The sequence below is a fragment of the Piliocolobus tephrosceles genome, chromosome 10 (genome assembly GCF_002776525.5).
Source record: "Piliocolobus tephrosceles isolate RC106 chromosome 10, ASM277652v3, whole genome shotgun sequence".
NCBI lineage: Eukaryota > Metazoa > Chordata > Mammalia > Primates > Cercopithecidae > Piliocolobus > Piliocolobus tephrosceles.
Window position 1 is genome coordinate 111,590,590 of NC_045443.1, and position 14,672 is coordinate 111,605,261.

The window sequence follows — 14,672 nt, forward strand, 5'->3', positions numbered from 1 at the left end:
TCCCTAGTATTGCTGATGACTGCCCTGCACCCCTCTGCCTGTGTTGTTACTAAATACAAAGGATAAAGGCTCAGAGCCATCACTCAGCTCACTCCCGCCCCATTGGTGGGATGTGGGTGTGTTGACCGGGCTGCTCCAGTTTGCCCAGGACAGTTGGTCTCTGTATCTGTAGTCATTAGACCTGCAGTAACTACATCCACAGCCTGGCAGCCCATTGGACTAGCATCTCACTTTTAACTTAGTGTGCATAATAATTTGTCCCCCTACTTATAGGCAATTTCTGGAAGGCAGGTGACCTCTCCAGGTTAGCAACAGAAAATAAATGCAGAGGCGGGGTGCAGTGGTTCATGCCTGTAATCCCAGCCCTTTGGGAGGCTGAGGTGAGTGGATCACTTGAGGTCAGGAGTTTGAGACCAGCCTGGCTGACATGGCAAAACCCCATCTTGACTAAAAATACAAAAAAGTAGCTGGGTGTGGTAGTGCATGACTATAATCACAGCTACTCGGGAGGCTGAGGCAGGAGAATCACTTGAACCCAGGAAGCGCAGGTTGCAGTGAGCTGAGATCGCACCACCACACTCCAGCCTGGGCGACAGAGCGGGACTCCATCTCAGTAAAATAAAATAAATAAAATGAAATAAAATAATAAAATAAAATAAAATAAAATAAAAATAAAAACAGAAAAGAAATGCAGAAAGGACACACGGCGAGCAAGCGGCAGGGCCAAGATCGGGAAGCCTTCGCACTGCAGAGCTGCATCTTTCCCCAACATTCCACTCTCCTAACAGAGGAGCTGTGGGGACCATGGGCAGGCAGGAGAGCGGACCTCCTCCCTTGGCGTCTGCGGGGTACACACGCACCTCAGCTCTGGCCTCCGGTGGCCTCTTTTTCCCAGCTGGCGTCCCTCGCTCTTGGCCTGCACCCTTGCTGCCTCTTTCCTGCAGGATTGGGGTGGCGGAGGAAGCCTCTTCCCCGGCCTTACTCCCTTCATCACAGTGCACGGCTTCATCTTCACTCTCCTCTTCTTCCGAGGAAGAGGACGACCCGGCCTTCACCATCTTGGATTTCAGGTAATCCATGTCTGACAGCTCCTTCTGCACAGCTGCCTTCGGTTCGAGGCTTGCCTCTTCTGGAAACACAGGGAGGCTGAGATCAGTGATCGCTATGAGCAAACCAGAGTTCGGAGGCAGCAAATGGCAGATGGTCCTCCTAGTGACAGGCCTGAGGCCCCACGCCCTGGTGTCCTCGCCACACTGTGTCCATGGCCCCTGTGCCCAGCATCCCCCGTAAGTCCTCTGATTAGCAGTGCCACAGGGGTGGGGCTACTGCAGCTTTGATATTCTCTGTGCCACACATTGAGCTCCTGGCTCCCTGCCACCAGCCATGTCTTCCCAGTTCTCTCTATATGGCAGCCTCCATGACCCTTTTCAGAGTAGGTACAGGACGGTCAGTCTCTGCTTAACACCCTCCAGGGGTTTCTGGATGCTCAGGGTGAAACTCAAGCTCCTCATCAGGGACGGCTGCGCGGGCTTCTCCTACTGTCTCCTCCTGCTCCAGCCATCCCAACCCACATCAAGGCCCTCAAGCCCATGCATTTTCCTTTCCTCTGTGTCTTTGCTGTTCCCCTGCCTGGAACCCCTTTCTTCTCCTCTCCCCTACCGTGTCCCACCAAGTCCCCTGAGTTCCTCGGATGTGAACTTAGCACAGAAACATTACCAGGCATAACTGCACTAAATGCACATCCTCTCACCTTTAGACCCAAATAGACTCCCAGCTCTCCACCAAGCAAATATTCTCCTGTGTTGCAGTTGCTCCCTTGCCCGCCAGGCCTCCCCCGACACCTCAAACCCCTTCTGAGGACAAAGGCTCACTCCCTCACCTCCTCAGGGAGGCCTTCCCTGATAACTCTCCTGTCCCCCTTTCCTGCTTTCTCTCTGTAGCATTCATCATCCTATGATATACCCGACAGTGGACTTATTTGCTTATTGTTCCTCTCCACAACCATAACCACAGCTCCATGGGGGAACAGACCCTTCTGTCTTTTGCTTATCAACATGGTCCCAATGCCTGAAGTATGCCTGGCAGATAGCAGGTGCTCAAGAAATACTTGTTGAGTGATTGACTGACTGACTGAATACCCAAGTAGGATCAGTGAAGGCAGACGCACCTGCAGAGGGATCATCACCCGCCCCCCCCCCCCCCCCCCGACTGGAGAGCTCAAGGGCTCACCTGACTCCTAGAGTCTGGCACAGAGGGGCCCCCAGTGCCGATAAGCCCAATGGCAAGCACAGGTCCGTGCACCTGGAGCACACAGTCCCCATGCCCTCACCTTCCAGGTCCTCCCCGGCTCCCTCCTCCTCACTCTCCTGCCCAGAATCGGAGTCGAAGTTCAGGTAGTCGCTGGCCGGCTTGCTCTTCCCTTTCGAGGGCTCAGCATCCAGGACATCGTTCGCCCAAGTGGCTGCCTGCGCTCGCCTCTGATGAACTGACAGAAACTCCTGGAACTCTGTATCCTCCTTCAGCTGGTGGCACCAGAACCCGGGCAGCAGGGACACGGGAAAAAGGGACAGGAAGAGGCAGGGAAGGCTCAGGTGGGGCCCGATCTTTCTAACTCTTAGGCGGGTGAGAAGATCCCTCAAGCTCATTTCCCCCAATTTCTAGAGGACCCCGAGGTTCAGCTGGGTCAGTTCTGAGGAAGGCAGAGTTGACTCCTCACCAGACAAAACTAAGAGGACATGAAGACAAAGCCAGGGGAGACCAGAGGCACAGCTCTCCGAGTCCCAGGGCCAGCCTCCATCCTCTCCAGCCTCTACCCTCTCCAGTCTCTTCCCTTTCCCAGCCTCCTCCCTCTCCCAGCCTCCATCCTCTCCAGCCTCTTCCCTCTCCCAGCCTCTACCCTCTCCAGTCTCTTCCCTTTCCCAGCCTCCTCCCTCTCCCAGCCTCTACCCTCTCCAGCCTCCACCCTCTCCAGCCTCCTTCCTCTTCACTCTCTTCAGCCTCCACCCTCTCCCAACCTCTACCCTCTCCAGTCTCCAGCCTCTTCCACCTGCTGCCCACACTCCCTCCCTCTTGGGCAACAGGACAGACTCACCTTCTCCAGCCGACCTGCCACCTTTTTCTTCTTCTCGTCCTGAAAACAGAAGGCACAGAGAGTGAGGGTCACACAGATGAAGAGAGCTGGGAAACAGAACTGCATTGACTTGGGAGGGCCCATCTTCAGGAACCAAAAGGGAGTGACTACCCTGTGAGCACTGAGGCCAGAGGCCAGAGTGACCCTTTACATACTTTCTTAATTTCTGGAGTAGTAGAGTCTTTTGGAGGCTGCTTGGGCTGGCTTGGTTTCTGGGCATGTTTGCTCCAGGCTCTGGGTTTGGCCGGGTCCCCAAATGACCTGCAGAACTCCACCTGTGTGGGAAAAGAGCCACGGCACCCAGGTGTTAGGTGCTGCCCTTCGGCACCTGGGAGCTCAGGCATTTTAGACAACTGCCACTGCCTAGCTGAGTTTGCTGAAGTAGATTACACATCGCCCCTTAGCCTGGGCTTTCTTCTTCAAGTCTAGAATGTAATACTTTAACAGTCTAGCAGTATGAGTCTGTAATACTATAATGGTAATAGCTGCCACTTACTGAGGAATTCCACATACCAGGTACTGTCTAACGTGCTCTGCAAGTACTGACACACTGAGCCTCTCACATCAGTGACAGCTACGACTTTCTACAATTCAGATCAAGAAACTGAAGCATCAAGAAGTCAATTGCTCTGGGTTACCCAGGTAGTAAGTGACAGAGTGAAGACTGGTACTCAAGGGGTCTCTGGGCTCTGGAACCTGAGTTCTTAACCATCCACTCTACAGGGTGGCGAGATGACCTGGGCCAAGCACTCAGTCAGGCTCTGGGTAGGGCAATGTGGGGCAGTGGCTACCAGGGTTACCCCACACTGCCTTAGGTTAATTATCATAAAGTGAGCTCATCTGGCTCCAGAGAACAATTCTAGAGTGATAGCGACAGTGAGGTGACCACTGGAGGGACGGAAGAGTACTGGAGACCCAGTCTGAGCTGATGCATCATTCAGGCCCTAAAACCTCCAATACATTCCTCTGAGAGGACTTTGAGAGCGCTGGTTATTCAGGCATCCACCACTGCCAGCCACTCCCAGCCACGGTTAAGGCTGATGCTGGTCAACCAACCACTGCCCCTAGGGGAAGGAGCTGCCATCTGGTTGCAGTCCTTTTTAAGACACAGGGTCTCACTCCATTGACCAGGCTGGACTGCAGTGGCATGATCATAGCTCACTGCAGCCTCAAACCCTTGGGCTCCAGAGAACCTCTTGTCTCAGCCTTCTGAATACCTAGGACTCCAGGCACATGTCACCATGCCCGGCTAATTTTTTTTATTTTTGTAAAGACGCAGTCTTGCTATTTTGCACAGGCTGGTCTTGAACTCCTGGCCTCAAGTGATCCTCCCACCTCAGCCTCCCAAAGTGCTGGCATAGGCATGAGCCACCACACCTGGCCAGTTACAATCCCTTTTGTGCACACTTTCAAAATAGGCTTGTTATTTCTATAATAATGACATGTACTCATGGTACAAAATTCAAATAATATACAAAAGTACAATGAAAGTTAAAAAAAAGTACCCCAATTCCTATCACTCATAGAGAGGAATGATTAGTATTTTGGTACAAATCCTATCCTATGGCCTTCTATGCATTTATCATATATGTATGGAGGAATACGATTGTGTCTAAATGGGATCACATGAGACATACCTGTATTTGTCCATCATCTGTTTTTTCCTTCTCAAAAAGCGTTAGACATGTTTTTACGATGTCACTAAATACATGAGTGACCTGAAGTGGAGCCCCCTCCTCCAGGAAGCTTTCCTGACTCCTCCCCAGTCAGGCTAGAGATCTTTGCTCTCCCACAGTCCCTGGGGCTCACCTCATCATAGCACTGATGTCACTGAGCCAAAGCAGCCTGCTGACCTATCGGCCCCCCGCCTGCCCAGAGGCAGCTGGCTCCATGAGGACAGGGGCTGAGATATCACCTTTTTCTCTAAGTTCCCAGCATCACTGAGTGCTTGCTAAATGCATGAGTGAATGCATGAGGTGGAGCTGTGGTTCTCAAGGTGTGGGCCTCAGACCAGCAGCTTGCTGGATGTGTGAATTCTTGGGTCCTGCCTCCATGCACTGAATCAGATGCTCTGGGGACGGGCCCAGGAAGCTGTTATAACAAGCTCTCAGGTGATTCGTATGCACATGAAAGTGTGTGAATCAGTGAGGAAGAAGACCAAAGACATCACAAAGTGAAGAGGGATGGTCTTTGAACTCAAGTGTTGAGTGAAAGATCAAACAACATCACACTCGACAGGCAGGTAAGGGTGAGACTCCCGCCCACTCACTGTGATCCGGGATGTGTCGATGAAGCTCTTGTTGAAATGCTTCAGTGCCTTTTGGGCCTCTTCCTCGGACTTGAAGCCAATAAAGCCAAACTTGCGGAACTTGCCATCTTTGGTGAACTTCAGACTGCAGTCTGTCAGCGTGCCGAAGGCGGCAAACAGCTGCCTGAAACGCTCCTCCTTCATCTAGGACAGAGGGAGAGGAATGAGAGACAAACTGGAAAGTCCCCAGAGCAAGGGGACAAAATGGGCTGGAAACCTGAGGTCATGAGATTCTCTAAGGGTGGCCTTAAATGAAGAGGGGCAGAGTGTGCTTTTCTAGCTACAATAGGTTCCAGCTGTGACTCTAGCACGAGTTGTGTGGCCTTGAGAAAGTCCCTGAACCACTCACTGATGTGGAAATCATGACTCATAACGGCTGCAGATGACATCTTCCTACCCTATGGGGCTCCTATGAGGATAAGACCAATGACAGAAGTAGTATTATGTCTGCTACATAGTAGATATCTAATAAATACTTGTCGGAATAAATGAATGAATGAACAGGCAGGGTAAGCTATATATATCTTTGTCAATGAAGCCTCCCACAAAAAGATGCCCACATCCTAATCCCTGGAACCTGTGGATATGTTACCTTACATGGCAAAAGGGACTTGGCAGGTGTGACTGATGTGGAGATGGGGAGATGACCTGGACTATGCAGCCAGGCCCAATGTCACCTCATGGGTCCTTACGAGAGGGAGGCAGGAAGATGAGAGAAGATGGAAACAGAGGAGATTGGAAGATGTTATCCTATTGGCTCCAAAAATGGAGTATATAACCATGAGCCAAGGAAGACAGGTGCTTCTAGAAGCTGAAAAAAGGCAAAGGGACAGATGCTCCTATAGAGCTTCCCAGAAGGACTGCAGCCCTGATAAAGCCTTGATTTTAGGATTTCCGACCTGCAAAACTGTAAGATAACAAATTTGGATTGTTTAAGCCACTGAGTTTGTGCGAATTTTCTATAGCTGCATTAAAAACTAACACACTAATATTATAATTTGGTCAAGAAGCCCCACACTATGGAAAACAGGCTCCTGGCTTCTCACCATCTTCACTGCAGCCAGGCTACCCTCACAACTCAGTTTTCTAAGCAGATACTGGGAGATTAGTGTGTGTGGTAGTGGAGTTGAGGGGACATTCAGGGCCCACCAACAGCCAAAACAAGTTTGAAAATGCAAGAAGCTAGAGGCCTTGGCAGTCCAACTAGAAGATGACATTTTCTGAGGTAGCTTCTTACTAACTGATCTCATCAAAATCTCAATCACACTGTGAGTTAGGCATTTTTATGCACATTTTATAGAGGAGAAAATGAAACTCAGAAGGGATAAATGATCTGCCCAAGGCCTACAGAATCAAGGTTTGTGACTCAATTCAGAAATATAGAAGACAGTGAATTCAAGTCCTCAGTGCCTGGGAGAGACCAGGCTCAAGTCTGAATCCATCATTCCTTTGTCAAAAACCTTTTGGTGACTTTCTGGCACCAAAGTCTCAAGGACAAGCATCTAAAGGCAAACATGCAATTCTTCAAGATCTGCCCCGACCAACCTCTTCAGCACCACGTTTGCCAAACTCCTCACAGCCTTCTCACCTCTGAGGTTTTACTTTGGTTGTCCCCTCTGGGTGACATTTCCCAAGACAGGCCCTGGCTAACTCCTCATTCTCAGTTTAATCATCTCATATTCCAAGAGGCCTTTCTTAGATGCCTTAGGTGGATGAGATAACCAGCCCTCACTGTGCTCCCATAGCACCCTGTTCATATTTCAATGATGCACCTTGCATCATAATAATCTGGTGCCTCTCTTTTCTGCTAGGCTGCAAGTTCCGTTAAAAATAAGGACCCAGGCTTATCCACCTCTATCTACAGTGTCGGCAATATCACAAGTACTCAATACTAAATATTTGTTGAAAATAATTAAGACCAGTGCAGATAATCATGCTAAGAGAGAGTCAGGTGTAGTGGTGAGGAATGCAAATTCTAGAAAAAGACTGCTCAATTCAATCCCTGCACCTCTCTGTATCTTGGTTTCTTTATCTTTAAAATGGATGTAAAAATAAAACTTACCTCACAGGGATGAGGTGAGGATTAAATGTTACTTTACCTAAAGCACCTGGAACAGCGCCTGGCACATAGTAAACTCTCCAAGTGTCGGCTGCAACTGCCCTTGTTTTTGTTATTCTTTCATTCATGAGATAAGACAAACAATAAGAGAGTCAACTGTACCGTGAAGTGCAACAAAGCTGAATTTGGGAAGAAAAGGAAGTGCAGCCATGCTAAAATAGATATTTTTAAGAATACTGCTCAGAGATGATGACAGGAGAATTAAAAACAAGAATATTACAGACACTGGAGGGGAGGAACAGATGATCTAAATTCCTTATTTTTCATAGTTGAGGCCTAGCAGATAGTCACTGGGGCAGGCAGGTCAAAAGGAGGAAGGTACACTCCTTGAATATACAGAGATACATGTGAGGAGTCCCAAAAACAAATCAATGAAGATGATTCCTCCTGGACAGAGAAGGAAGGTAGGACAGAGCAAAGACTTTGCTACTTACTATACTGCTTGAATTTTGAAAACCGTGTGTTACAAAGTTCCTTTGTCCCACCTGACAAAGGGGGGGAAAAAAAAGGAAAGGAAAAAACTCACAACATTAAAATAGAAATGGGGGCCAGGCGCAGTGGCTCAGCCCTGTAATCCCAGCACTTTGGGAGGCCGAGGCGGTGGATCACCTGAGGTCAGGAGTTCGAGACCAGTTTGGCCAACATGGCGAAACCCCACGTCTCTACTAAAAATACAAAAATTAGTTGGGTGTAGTGGCGCGTGCCTGTAGTCCCAGCTACTTGGGAGGCTGAGGCAGGAGAATCGCTTGAACCCGGGAGGCAAAGGTTGCTGTGACTGGAGACTGCCGAGATTGCGCCACCGCACTCCAGCCTGGGCGACAGAGCCAGACTCCATTTCAAAACAAAACAAAACAAAACAAAAACCATGCGAGAGAGAGAGAGAAAAAAAAGGATATAAGACAAACAGTGATAAGAGAATCAACTACACAGTGAAGCACAACAAAGCTGAATTTGGGAGGGAAAGGAAGTGCAGCTACGCTAAAAATCCTCATCCCACAAAGCAAGGCATCAAGAGACACTGTCTAACCTGATGGATGGATCAGTAATCCATTTAAAAAAAAACAAAACAAAACAACAACAACAAAAAAAAACAGCGACAAAGAGAAAAAAGGATGATCTATTCGAGCCCACTGCATCTAATCATCTAGTACTACCTACATTCACCTATTTTGCCTACCATGTGTCGAGTTCTGTGCTGGGCTCTAGCGAAACAAAAAAGTGTGGCTGGGTCACCACTCCCCACTTACTAGATAAATGCTGTAAAGCCCTTTACCCACTCCGTATTCCTACTTGCCCTAAGGATGGGAGTGGGAATTGGAATGCAGGTCCGCACATTAATATTCCTCATGTCTTCCCCACACAGTCTCCAGACTGGGAAAGGAATATAAATACAGTGTTGGACAATGTCCCAGGTCAACAACTAAAAAATAGTGATCGAATGAAAGAGGTTGTGGGAGCAGGGCATTCGCCACAAGGTGGGAGTTGTCACCTCCCCGGGAAGAGTTGGGTTAGAAGTCAGGTACCAAACAACCAGTTGTGAAACCGTAAGCAGTCACTATTCCTCTTTCCCCGGGATCAAATGGGGATAAGCCCAGGATCCCGCCCTTTTTGAGTTCGGAATTGGCCCGGAGTCCTGCCCCAGAGCAAAAAATCTTCCATTACCTCCCGGCATCTCTTCCCTACTTCACAGCTCCCGGCTGGTCTCATTTCAGATTCCCAACTCCTGCCTCTGCACTCACCCCATTCGGGAGATTCTTCACGATCAGTCGCGACATGGCGCAGGGTCCCCGCTGTTTTGATTCCAACACGACTGGACAGCGTCTTCCACCAACAACTTTCACGCTACCGCCCTGGGCGCCGCCATCTTTGCCGAGCCGGAACACAGTCATGTGGCTGAGACCTCGGCCTGATCTGTCCGGAAGTAGGCGTGGCTAAATAAAAGCCACTCAGTGAAGTCACACCCCACAAGGGGTGGGCCTGAGCGCTTGCATTTTGCGCAGGCGCAGGGTCTTGGGCCGATTCTGGAGACGCCAGTACAGCGGCGAAGGCAGCAGGGGGCGCCGGTCAGTAACGTGCGCCGGGTCCGCTCGGTGTTAAGGGTGGCGCCAACAGAGCAGTCGCGTTCTCGCCGTTTTCCTACTTTATTTTTATTGTTGAGCCCTAGGACTGCCCTGAGAACGGGGGCAAGATTAGGGACCCTTGCGTCCCTGGTAGCAATGGAGAAAGTGAAGCTTAGAGAGATTGTCAGCAAACATAAATCAAGTATTGAGCCTTTTGTGTAAATACTTGAAGTGAGCATGTTGGAAATAAAGGCTCTCATTTTGCAGGCAGATAAACTGGGAATCGTGCGTGTAAAGCAGCTTGCTCAAAGTCTTAAAACTATGAATTGGAAAGTCAGATTCGAACTGGGGGCTGCCTAGGGCCCTACAGTGAGTCTCTACGCCTTCAACCCCAACACCACAAGCGTTTTGCCTCCCTTCCTAATGTTTGGAACTCTCAGCTGGCCAATCTTCTAGCTGAGAGATCTTGGCCAAAATGGCCTCTGAGCCTTTGTGTCTACTTCTGTAAAATGGGAATAATTCTTTATTATGCTAGGGGTTCAGGAGGTGAGAACGTAAAAGGGATGTTATCTTCCTATTGCTACTCTGAGCATTCTCAGTACCCACTCTTGGATGGAGACATCCCATGAAAACCCCTATTTTCGCTCTTGAATGACAGTATTTCCTTTCCGTTTCCCCACAGTGCCTCAGCTGCACTGGACGTTGCTCCCACGCTTTTGCAATTTCCTTCACCTAAAAGACATTCCCTCCTCACTTCTTATTGTTAACAGCTTTATCACAAACCATACAATTCATCCACTTGCGGTGCACAATTAAACAGTGCTGAGTATATTTACAGAGGTGTGCAGCCATCACCACAATCAATGCTAGGACATTTTCATTACCCCCAAAGAAACACCGCACCCTTTAGCTATAACCTGCCAATTCTTCCCTCTCCCTTCCCCCTGATAACCACTAATTATCCCCCTGATAATCTACTTTCTGTCTCTACGGATTTGTCTATTATGGACATTTCATATAAATGGAATAATACAATATGTAGTCTTTTGTGATTGACTTCTTTCACTTAGCATAATGTTTTCAAGGTTCTTCCATGTTGCAGCATGAATCGGTACTTTATTTATTTGTTTATTTATTTGAGACAGTTTCTGGCTCTGTCACCCCTACTGGAGTGCAGTGGCACAATCTCAGCTCATTGCAACCTCCGCCTCCCAGGCTCAAGCCATTCTCCCACCTCAGTCTCCTGAGTAGCTGGGACTACAGGCACATGCCACCATGCCTGGCTAATTTTTTTTTTTTGGTAATTTTTTGGTAAAGACGAGGTTTCAACATGTTACCCAGGCTGGTCTTGAATTCCTGGGCTCAAGCAATCCACCTGTCTTGACATTTCAAAGAACTGGGATTACTGACGTGAGCCACCACACTTTTTTGCTGAATAGTATTACATATATGGATGTACTACATTTTATTTATTCATCAGTTGATGGGCATTTGGATTGTTTCCACCCTGTGGCTATTGTGAATAATCTTGCCGTGAACATTTACCTATAAGTTCCTGTGTTGGCATATGTTCTTATTTCTCTTGGCTATATTCCTAGGAGTAGGATTGCCTGATCATATGGTAACTCTATACTTAACCTTTTAGAACCTGGTAACCTGTTATCCAAAGTGGCTTCCCCATTTTACATTCCTACCAGCAGTATATGAAGGTTCAAATGTCTCCACATCTCCTCCAATGTTTGTTATTGGGTCTTTATAATAATAGCCATTCTAGTGGGTGTACAGTGGTGACTCAATATGGTTTTGATTTGCATTTCCCCGGTGATTAATGAAACAGCATCTTTCATGTGCTTTTGGCCACTGAAATATCTTTCTGAACCCACTCCCATCCCCTCTCTAAGACCAGCTCAAGCATGGTGTCCTTGAATATGCCTCTTTCCTACTGAGACCCAAATGCAGGGAGCTCATACATCTGCCACAGCATAAACCTACAGAAATCGCTGGTGAGGAGCAGACGGTGTAGGTTCGGAGTTATAGATGAGACCACTTGTTCTCTCCACATTATATTGCCAAAGGGGTGTCCTTAGATCTATCTTTGCAAAGCATCACACCGGGCACCGCGAAGAGACAGATAATAGGAGTTCATTAAATGCTAATTGTAAATTAAGGTCTGTCCATTCAACAGAATTCCATGCAGTTGTTAAAAAACAGGTAGGTATATAGCTATAAACGTTTTTGAAGGAAATGCATCAGTCAGCAGGACGCAGATGTATACTCAAAAAGATTTAACGAAAGAAAATCTGAAAGTAATGAGATGAATGATCCCCCGTCCCCTCACCACCACACACACTGGGGGCATCCTGATCCCTGGAAGCTGTAAATGTGACTTTATTTGCAAAAAGGGTTATATTAGTTTGTTCTCACGCTGCTAATGAAGACATACCCGAGACTGGGTAATTTATAAAGGAAAGAGATTTAATGGACCCACAGTTCCACATGACAGGGGAGGCCTCACAATCATGGTGGAAGAGCGAGGGATGTCTTACATGGTGGCAGGCCAAGAGAGGATGAGAACCAAGTGAAAGGCTTTCCCCTTATAAAACCATCAGATCTCATGAGACTTATTCACTACCATGAGAACAGTGTGGGGGAACCACCCCCATGATTCAATTATCCCCACCGGGTTCCTCCCAGGATACGTGGGGATTGTGGGAGCTACAATTCAAGATGAGATTTGGTGGGGAGACAACCAAACCATATCAAGGGTCTTTGCAAATGTACTTAAGGATCTCAAAATGAGATCCTCCTGAATTGTCCTGGTAGACCCTAAATCTAGGACCCTTTTAAAGGACACACAGAGAACATCACGTGAAGGTGGAGGCAGAGTCTGGAGTGATGCAGTCACGAGTCAATGAAGACCTGGAAGCTGGAAGAAGCAAGGAAGGGCTCTCCCCTGGAGGTTTTAGAGGGAGCATGGCCCTGCTGGTGCTTTGGGGGCTTCTGGCCTCCAGAAACGTGACAGAACAACTTTGCATTGTTATGCCATCTAATTCGCGGTAATTTGAGACAGCAGCTACAGAAAATGAATACAGGAAGGGTTAAGGGAACCAACAAAGGACGGTCAAACCCTAGGGCCCAGCAACAGTGGGGAGCTATCACCACCCCTGGGGCTGAAGGGCAGAGCGGAACATGTCATCCCAGGGCCTCAGTGATGCCAGAAGCTGTGGAAGAGGGGCGCACTTTAAGGACTAGAGCTATAGAGAGAAAAGCCACTGTGGAACCACAGGTGTGTGTGTGTCGGGAATAAATACCCTGTCTCCTCTTTCTCTTCCCAGCTGTAGTTTCCTGCGGGAGCCTCCCCTTGGCTGAACCAACGGGAAGCTGGAGACATGGTCACAGGTGTTGCAGTGCACACAGATTGCATCTGGGGCACAGAGCAGGGTGGAGGAGCAGGCTCAGCGAACAGGAGATGGGGTGTTGGAGAGGAATTAGCACATGGGACAATCTCCAAAATATATCGTTAAGTGAAAACCAGCAATGTACTAAAGAATTTATTACGTATGCTGTCACTTAGGTTAAAAAAAGAAAACGGGAGGGAGGTGGGTGAGGATACATAGATACTTGTCATGTTGGTTGACAGGGTACTCGTAAATTTCCAAATGTATTGTCTTGCAGTTCTGAAGGCTAGAAGTTCAAGATGAAGGTGTTGGCAGTGCTGGTGCCTTCTGAGAGCCATGAGGGTGAGTCTGTTCCTCCCTGTCTCACTTCTGGTGGTGTGCGGACAATCTCTGATACTCCTTGGCCTGCAGACATGTCACCCCAATCTCAGCCTTCATCTCCACATGACAGTCTCCCTGTGTCCACGAGTTTGTGTACAAACTTCCCCATTTTATAAAGACACCCGTCACATTGGATTAGAGCTCATCCTAATGACCTCATTTTAACATAGTTACTTCTAGAAAGACTCTATTTCCAAACAACGTCACTTTGTGAGATATGAAAGGTTGAGACTCCAGCATAGGAATTTGGAGGGGACACTATATATGACTTATGTAAGCAAAGATGATCTCAAAAGATATGTGAGGAAGTGGTAACAGCAGTTGCTTCTGGGGAGGGGACTGAGGAAGTGGGTATATGGATGGATGGAAATGTCCTTTACCTTGAGTAACCTCTTGTAATTTTGATATTTCATTATGAAAACATTACCTATTATTTTTAATACATAAAAATGTTAATCATGTATAAACTACATCTGCATATATTTATACTTAACTATAGGGTAAAGTCAACAAGCATGTATATTAATTGTGGTCATTTCTGAAGGATGGCTTTGGAGGGGTAAAATTGTAGGGAGACTAATAAATATGTATCTATTTTGGGTTTTGTCTTTTTTTTTTTTTTTTTTTTTTTGAGACAGTAATTGGGATTATAGGTGCACACCACCATGCCTGGCTAATGTTTTGTATTTTAAGTACAGATGGGGTTTCACTGTGTTGGCCAGGCTGGTCTCAAACTTGAGACCTCAAGTGATCCACATGCCTCGGTCTCCCAAAGTGCTGGGATTACAGGCATGAGTGACTGTGCCCGGCCTTTTTTTTTTTTTTTTTTCTTTTTTTTGAGACAAAGTCTTGCTCTGTCACCCAGGCTGGAGTGCAGTGGTGTGATCATGGCTTATTGCTGCCTCCACCTCCTGGGCACAAGTGATCCTCCTTCCTCAGCCTCCTAAGTGGCTGGGACTACATGCATGAATCACCACACCCAGTTAATTTTTAAATTTTTTGTAGAGACAGGGTCTGGCTTTGTTGCCCAGGCTGGTCTCAAATTTCTGGGCTCAAGTGATCCTCTTGCCTTGGCCTCCCAAAGTGCTGGGATCACAGGTGCACGCCACTGTGCCTGGTCTGTATATGTTTTAAACCAGAGATTGGCAAACTTTTTCTTAAACAGCCAGAGAGTAAGTATTTCAGGCTTGGTGGGCTCTGTGGTCTCTAATGCAACGGCTCCACCCTGCTGCTGTATTTTGAACACATCCAGAGCTAACATGGGTGGCTGTGTTCC

The 14,672-nt window shown here is 47.8% G+C and overlaps 1 protein-coding gene across 1 annotated transcript in view; it reads right to left on the reverse strand.

The window, feature by feature from the left end:
* RBM19 (RNA binding motif protein 19) overlaps positions 1–9,473 on the reverse strand; it is a 140,374-nt gene extending 130,901 nt beyond the window's left edge. Inside the window, exons 1-6 of the mRNA XM_023204080.2 lie at positions 9,297–9,473; positions 5,400–5,582; positions 3,286–3,405; positions 3,092–3,130; positions 2,330–2,522; positions 861–1,129 (exon numbers count right to left, since the gene is read on the reverse strand). Of these exons, the coding sequence (XP_023059848.2) occupies positions 861–1,129; positions 2,330–2,522; positions 3,092–3,130; positions 3,286–3,405; positions 5,400–5,582; positions 9,297–9,446 (954 nt within the window). The 5' untranslated portion in view covers positions 9,447–9,473. The remainder of the gene's footprint in view (positions 1–860; positions 1,130–2,329; positions 2,523–3,091; positions 3,131–3,285; positions 3,406–5,399; positions 5,583–9,296) is intronic.
* Positions 9,474–14,672: the final 5,199 nt, after the last annotated feature.